This window comes from Limanda limanda, chromosome 19, assembly GCF_963576545.1.
Source record: "Limanda limanda chromosome 19, fLimLim1.1, whole genome shotgun sequence".
In the NCBI taxonomy this organism is placed as follows: Eukaryota; Metazoa; Chordata; class Actinopteri; order Pleuronectiformes; family Pleuronectidae; genus Limanda; species Limanda limanda.
Genome location: NC_083654.1, coordinates 16,567,699 through 16,576,188, shown reverse-complemented (window position 1 = coordinate 16,576,188; position 8,490 = coordinate 16,567,699). Strand labels below are relative to the sequence as shown.

At 43.9% G+C, this 8,490-nt stretch overlaps 1 protein-coding gene across 1 annotated transcript in view; it reads right to left on the bottom strand.

The window, feature by feature from the left end:
• Positions 1-5,836: 5,836 nt before the first annotated feature.
• angpt1 (angiopoietin 1) overlaps positions 5,837-8,490 on the bottom strand; it is a 45,937-nt gene continuing 43,283 nt past the window's right edge. Inside the window, exon 9 of the mRNA XM_061092900.1 lies at positions 5,837-6,113. Within this exon, the coding sequence (XP_060948883.1) occupies positions 5,950-6,113 (164 nt within the window). The 3' untranslated portion in view covers positions 5,837-5,949. The remainder of the gene's footprint in view (positions 6,114-8,490) is intronic.

Below are 8,490 nucleotides of genomic sequence, written 5' to 3'. Positions count from 1 at the left end.
CATGACGTGGGGAAGAAGACGGAGGCAGAAGAGGAAGAAACATGACAGGAGATAAAACAGGATCTCTTGTTGGTGTGGCAAAGTGTTTCACGTCTGTCACTGATAAACGCTGGTGAGCAGGTATCAGCAGGTATTTGTTTAAAAAGTGTCTGTTTCTTGTGTGACAGAGGCATCTGTCTGGAATTGGGATCATCAGCAGCTCTGTTCTTATTATTTAAAAGATCTTCATGGTTTTTTTGATAGAGTTCTGCTGGATCTTCTGTATTTCGTATCAAGCGATGAGACAATGTGTTGTTGTAACACATCGGCTGTTTCTTTTATGCTCTTGCCAACAGAGATCTTTATAAGAGATGTTTCTTTTGGCTTCTATCGCGTCCGTCAGAAATCACACTTCATTACCTCCGACCGCAGCCTCTCCAGCAGTTAGAGGCCACACACTTCTCACTCCTTACTTTTATACAGAGCTCAGACATCGGAAGTCAAAAACAGAACCTGTGCAATCATACATTTGCTGTTTCCTACATATTTCTAAATTAAACTAAACAAGCAAATGCTTTAACTTTGAATACGTTTTAACATGATTTATAGTTTTCGCTGAGATCCATGTCAGTCTTTACTAAAATCTGAAAGGCATCAAGAGCTGGTATATTTAAGTTTGTAGATATAATTCATGGAGCTGAGCCTGGTCCTGCCGAGGCCTGCAGCCTGTCCCTGCTTCACACCCTCTGTGTACACCAGGTGTCGATCCCACTCCCACAGACCATCCATCATATCCAGCTCCTTTTGAGCTTTGCTCGACGAGGGACTCCCTCACCTCAACTCACGTTTACATTCTTATTCTACTCCATTTATTTTTGCTTAAACACCGGACGTCCTGCTCCGAACCAGCTTTGTTCAATCCAAAATTGGCAAGTTAAATAATCTTTGCACTTTTCTTTTCACAGTTGGACATAATATCTGTTAATTTCATGATCAACGGCAACTGTTATTATCACAAAAGTCAAGATAACAGATAGTCGTAAGAAATTAGAAATCAGTTCACTTGTAGATTTTTAGACTTTCATAAAAGTTAATATTTATAACATAATTTGTCTAAACCCAAATCTTAAAAATTCTCAAGGGAACATAAGACATTTCAGAGACTGTATCTTTAACTTGGAATCACAATTATGAGGCAAGCTTCGATTCCAAGTTTTCTGCAGTCAATCAAATTACACGTTACTTTTAAACAAAGGCAATTCCTGTGTGGGGCCAGTATGAATGAACTAATGCAAACGTGGTGTAGGTGTAAAATTCTTTGAGGTAGAAAACCACCAGGGAGCTTTGGTTGACTGTTCAGGGAGATTTACGTAACCTGCATACATCCGGATTCAGACCTAAACGGAAGAGTGTGGTCCAGTGGACCGGACATTTCTGCTCCGCACAAACCAAAACCAAGACATTTGTCCAACAACCCTGAAGAGTTCACTGATTCCTTTTATACGTCTGTTCACGCAGCAGCAGCTGTTGTTATTGTAAAACATGGTAAGCACCGTGTTAAACTGCAAGCTCGTGTTTTACAGACACTGAACCCATGTCCCCTTCATTACACTAGAGTATAAGGACAGGGCATGAGGAAAGAAACAGAAATGTGTGTCTGACTTTGTGTGAAAAGACAAAACGTCAAGAACTAAATAATAGGAAATTATTATTTTTTTTTTTTTTGCAAGTTGAGGAGAAAGTTGAATTTTCAAGATAAAGCTTGATTCTCAACATTTCAGCTTTATTCTTGAAATGTTCTTTGTGTATGAACGATAATGCAACTGCACCAACAAGTGTTCTATAGCCCAGAGGTCGAAGAAAGATCCAGCTGTGTCTGTAAAGGTCTTTATACAAGAACATCTGCATTGTCACACCTTCTAAAAGTAAAAGTGTGAAAGTCGATGTTAATTTCACCTGTCAAATATATAAAAAAAACTAAGATGACATTGTTTGCTGCTGAAATCCCTCCATCAATCTAGACTCTCCTGATCTTCATCCTCCTCTTCTCTGCCCTGTGGTGTTAAACTCTGGTTCACCACAGATCCTTCCACTGTCGCTGCACCACGTTTCACCCCCCCCAATAATCTCAAATATCAAATAACGATTGTTTTTGCTTGTGCAACTCAAACAAGTGCACATTCTTAGGAAACTTGCCGGTGATTAAATTTGATGTAGAGACAGATGCTCTATTTTTACTTTCCTTACTTCCTTTCTCTTTGTCTCCTCAATTATTTTATTCATTTCCATGTGAGCAGGTGGTCTCTCCAGGGGATTCACGGGCCCTGAGTGTTCATACTTCAAGAACTGTATTCCGTCCTATCTGATTTGGTCGAGGTCCAACGCTGTCCGTCCTGCGTGCGGCTCGGGCCCCCCCTCCCATCGGGGGGTCCCACCGGCAGCCCTCGGCCCTCGGCTAGCTTAACTGGAAAGGAACCATTTTTAGCAGAACCACTCGGCTGTGGGCCACGAGGAGTCGGTGGCGTGGCTGCGTACGTGCGTCTGTGGAGATGTGAAGTGAAACGACACTTTGCTTGACATCGCCAATGTCCGCCGGAGACACAACTCCCACCCCCCGCTCCATGCCGGGTTGGAAGTGCTTCTCAGTGCCTCCTGTCCCGACACCAACAAAGGACAAAGCTTAAGACCCACATAGGTGTTTGCCAGCTTGTGCAGAGCCACTTCACCCTCGGCTGCCTCAGACTCTGTGTAGAACACATTCCAGCGAGGGTGTCGGGTCAGTGCAGGCGCTGAAGGACACACAGCGGTTTGCGGGCTGCAGTAATTTGTTTAACCTCTGATTAGGCCCCAGGAATGTCAACTATGAGGAGACACTACAGGTCCCGACAGCATCGTTTGACACTTTGGCAATCTGTCATTCCGGCGGGCGAGCGAGCAAAGCGAACCACCACTCGAGACAATGGCCACTCCAGCGCCTGGCAGAGAGGGAGGTCTAATCTCTGCACCATCTGGCTCGGTCTTGAGAAAAAGGCGGAAGAGAGCTCGTCCCTCTATCTAGGAGATTTATCTCGTGTCTTTCAGTGCCAATAATCTTGCTTTTCATTACGCGCAGTGAAGTGCAGCATTTACACAGGAAGATTTAAACTGACGTTGAAGATATTATCATTTAAATAAAGAGACGTTTTGAAGCTAGAGAATGTCGGAGTAAAGAAAGACGTGACAAGGGGCCAAAGTCCTGGATCCCCGACTCGAAACCCGCGTCTATCATCACATCAATTTGGCTGAAGAAGTGCAGCCTGAACCCAGATTGAAAACGTTAGTGCATCTCATGCTCTTTTATTTAATCTAGCAACACAACACTGACCACATGTTACAAAAGATGTTTAAATAAATCTGCAAAATCTAGAATTTAATGAGGTAAAAGCAGAGTTATCAAAGGCACATTTCTCCAGGGTTATTATCTTAACTCTTGTGTTTTATGCTCAACTTCAAAACACCATTTGTACTTCTGGCAGAGTAAAAACAGAGAAATAAAAAGAAGAGCTTTCCTCGGGAAAGCTGATTTACATACACACATGTTAAATTATAGTATGCTAATAAACATGTCAATTGCAGTTATACAAGTTCCAGATACACTTTATCTTCTTGCCACATGTACCTTCAGTAAATACTCCACAGTAGAGTGTGTTTTTATAAGCTGCGAGTTATGAAATGCAGTGTGTGTTCACACGGATCACTTGGTGGAATCTTTAATTTCATGGTTCATATCCAACTCCAGCTCCTCTTTCTTTTTTACAAGCTGCATTGATGAGAAACAGAAACCGGCTGGAGGACGACGCTGTGCAATGTAACATGTCTGTGAGAAATCTTTTGAATGCAACTTGTCTCCATGGTTGGATTTTTGTGTTGTGGATGAAGTTTGTGTGTCTGTGTGTGTGTGTGTGTGTGACACCAGCTTAATATAAGCATTGTTGTGATTATATCATCATACCTCATATCTGTAGAGTTTTGAAAATATGCTTCACTTGCAAATGTTTGTCTTCCCCTGACACCCACAGTTGTGGTTGTTAGATGTCACTAATAAATGTAATCTGAATTAATGTCCTTGTTTTTCCCCTCAGCAGAGGTAAGGTGATCACGCAGTCTGATCCTTGGCCGGTTCGAAATGTTTCTCGGCCAATAACGAAAGCAAATTGATCCGGGTCCAGATTGTAATCCAATAATAACCTCTCATCACGAGCTCTAAAAATAATCACGCTCCGTCGAGACAGCAAGTGTGTGACTGCCAGCACACACAGCGAGTGACCCTCGTGCTGGAACTGTTACCAACAGCACATCATCACTGGGATCTCAAGGTCACTTCAGAGCAACACCATGTCTTACCTTCAAATAGAAGCTTCAGAATTAGTTTGATCGGACACTAACTTGGAATAAAGAGAAAGGATTAAATCATACCCATTTAATTCCTACTTCTCACTATGAATGTTTGTTCTTGTTCTCCTCAGCTCCAGGAAGTTGAAGAGTAATGTTGAGTAACAGTTGAAAAGACTTTTAGTCATTAAGAACCAGCCTTTATCTCCAATAATCAGCAAGGAAACTAAAATAACTGCTTAATATGAAGAATTCTAAACAGAGTTTAGTGTATTTGTTACTCTTCTGGATCAGGAAATCTGGGATTATGCGGATTATGGGTAATATCCAACGTTCACTTGTGTTTTTAGCGAGTGGGAATGAAAACTCCTGAATGGGTCAGACACAGAGATTCTTATGTTTGGTTGAAATTGTAAATAAACCAAATAGAAGCACATGAGACCATCTGAAGTAGTTTACTACATGATCCAGCAGAGGGCACTCACTGTCAGCTCGACCTATCGCCTGCCCAACTTAAGGTATCTATAAAGTGAGCTGGTATGTTGCGACCTTTTGCTAAAAAAATGGAGGATGCTAGCAAGCCAAGCTGTCCTACACCAAGAATGACGACACAGATGCATCTGATAAGAGACTTGTGGACGTTTTTTTGAGTTCTACAACGTAAAGTAACGAACAAAGATCAGGCTGTTTGTACCACGCAACAATCTTAACATTCAAAGCTACGACAAATCTGCACGTGTTAGCATCAGCGGAGGAGGCAGCACAGACGAGCAGAGCAACGTTAAAACTTGTTCTTACTTATCTGCTGAACAAGTGACAGCCTGCAGAGGGCGCTGTTCAGAAAAAAGTTACATAGTGTTGCTTTAAAAAAACGAGCGCGTGTTTCATACGTGATGCAAATGAGCAGTTTAGCAGTTCACCGTACTGCACAGGACAAAAGACAATTTGAACTCACGTTGGATACTGCGGAAAATTGGAATAACAAAAATAATACAACATAACACAGTCACAACTTTTATGGGCTGTTTTTCTGTGATTAACACTTTAATAAAAAAAAAGCAACGTCTCTCATTAGTCTCTTTAAAGTGTTTCAGAAATGTTCTGTCCTGCAGGTCTCAGAGTCGGCTCTGATTGAGCTGCTTTCCATTCCGAAGAGTCCAGTTCTCCACATTGTTACGACAAAGGTTCCCCAGGAAAAAACGGAAGAATCGTGGTTTGACCTCCTGCTTCGAGCTGATTGTGAACTGTGCTCAAAATGTGCAGGAATCCCGGGGTTTGAGTTAACACGCTTCAAAAGGTTTGTCCCTCTCAAGTGTGTGAATCTGGGTCGGAGGAGAAATCAGTTCGGGCGAATCCCATGTCGCCCCGTCCTCCTCGTGGCAGCTCAACCAGGGGAAAGGTTACGAGGCAACAGTAGCACAGCAACAGCAGCTGCTCTGGGGTGGGGGGGTGTGAGGATAGGGGGTAGGGTGGGGAGGACCAGTTGAATATAAGATTTATAGGGTGACTCCCATGGCCGGCGAAATGAGATGAGACAAGAGGATAAAATAGGAAGCGTCCCTTTAATGTTCTACGTTAAAAGTTCACGAGTTCAAAAGACTACGAGAAGTCCAGCGGGCGGATCATCATGGCCGTGGCTCGTAGCGAGTAGCTGGGGCCCTTGAAGTAGTGCCACTTGATACCGTTCAGCTTCCCTATGTGTTGCCCTTGGGTGAAGTACATGCCGTTGAGGTTGGACGGGCCGCAGGCGTCGAACCACCAACCTGAGGACAGAACACAGCATTACATTACACACTGAATACAGATGGATGAGATGTTTTAGGATGGAACCGAGCTCTTGTGTCCTGACCTGCAGAGCACTGACGCCTGATAATAGAACAAACAACCCTTTGGGTGAGAATTCCCCAATCTGTGGAGGTGTTGATAAAGTCACCTCCATTGTAAATCTGGTCCTTGGACGAGGTTGAAAGTTTCCACCTGCCTCTCCCACTGGGAAGTGGCAGCGTTTCAGACAAAACTGCACTGCTATCTGCCCAATGTTTTACTGTCACAGGGTTCACTGGGATGCCACTACCTGCTGCTGAACACGTCCCGCATCTCTTTCTATGTCAAGTAAAGTGCACGTGCATCAGCCACAGTGGGAGATCAGGGCAGCGAATGGCTCTGGAAACTTTTTTGGATTCCCAAGACTGCACATTTCAGGATCCAGAGCTAAATCGGTTATTTAGAGAAAAGGTAGACACGCTTGGATTGAGCCACAAATCGTCTCTGCGTCTATTTTAGATTCATAAGTTGCTTTAAAAATGCGACAGACTTGAAGAAAACAAATATCGCACGGTTAATACAGGGGGACATACACGTAGAGAATGAAAATGACAAGTCGAAAAATACACGATTGGAAAGATTTTGGCTATAAGAGCCGACAAACATTGTGGTTTCCTAAGTGAAATTTACACTTCATGTTCTACGTCCTGTAGCTCCATCTGTCCCTCGCCTGAATGCTTCCGGGACCTCCTGTTGTTGTGAAAGCATCTGAACCGCAAGATCTCCAGATCTAATTATCCTGACGTTGAAATTTCTCTCTCTCTCTTTTCTCCCAGCTGCCTTAGATCATCAAGGCTTAAATCGTTAAGATGCTCGACCAGTGGAAAAATAAGTGTAGAGACAGTCAATAATATTTCAAATGACACAGACACTTGGATATTAAATCTAAACCATCCTATTAATCTTTCACTAAAGTTTTTTTAAAGCACCCCTTCCCTGATACAGTCAGATATAGAACCTAGAGAATGTGAGCTATGGCATGTGTCAGTCACTCGGAGCTTCTCCTCCCTCTGACAGACCTGAATACCAGTGTGGACGTGACATTTAGTGCAGCGTGACCTGTCAGTGATCAGGGCCCACGTGCTGCCAGCCCTTGTTGCTGGCATGAATCACACGGATATAAATAAATAAAAACGCTCTGTCACCATAAAACTTGCATCCACAAACAAAAGAGCCCAGCAAGGAAACTGGCGAACACATCGTTACGGCTCCAGAACTGCACATGTATCCAAAATACAAGTTCCAGTGAGAAGAGAGAATGAAACTGCAAGGTCGGCCATAAAGCAGAGATCAGTCCTCGCTTGCCATCCTCTGCTTGTTGATGAAGCACAGAACCACACAACGGCCTTCACACACACAAACATTCATTGTGCACGGCAGCCATCCTTCAGAATTTATGACCAGTGTCCTCCCTGTTTCCAGGACAGAGGTTTTTTACTGTCTTGTACTGTCTTCTTTCAAAAGAAGGAGAAAGGATAAAGGGATCCCCCTCCTCCTCCCTCCCTCCTCCCTCCCTCCATGCCTCCTTCAGTCAGTGCTTTATTCCTACTGTATGTCCTGGTGCTGAGGAAATATATACATCACATATATGTGTCCACATGATATCCTTCTGTAACGCAGCATGCTGGGCTTGTCCTCATAAATGTAGTGTAGAGGTATTTCCCTCCTGCATTTCTCAGACACTTACATCATGTAAATTCCTGCTCTTATAAATGCAGGATATAAATCAAATGATAAACTGTGTATATACAATAGCGATCGCGGCGCTGGGTTCGGACCAGCCTTGACTCAGGCTACATGCTGTCATGCTTCTCCTCCGTGGCTGGCTGCAGGCAGGGAATGAATCAAGCGGAGCAGGGGTGTTGATCAGCGATCAGACGCCAGGTCCCTTTAACCCAGTGTGTCCGCCATGACCTCAGAGGTAACGCTGATCCTAAATCTGCTTTTTAGAAAAAGCTTGATTTGTACCAGGTCAGGACTCGGCAGCGGTCGAGCTGCCACGAGGTGACAGCGAGGGTCAGCGGGTTCCACTCACACAGCAGGAGAAGCAGGGTCGGTTTAAACGGCTCTGACACTTGGTGCCGCGCCCAGGGATCTTTTATAATGTGCTCGTTTCACAGTGCAACTGCGGATGGAGATGCAGAGTGCAGGCTAATAGGTGCAGATAGATGTGTGAGTGGTCACGTTAGCCCCACTGGTTAGGATCATAATGACCTGAAGTAATGACTGGGCAGGGAAACACTGTGGAGCTGCTCATTAAACCAATCTGAGAAAAACTGCTTTTGGACAAACAGATTAAATGGGTTTACGTCATTG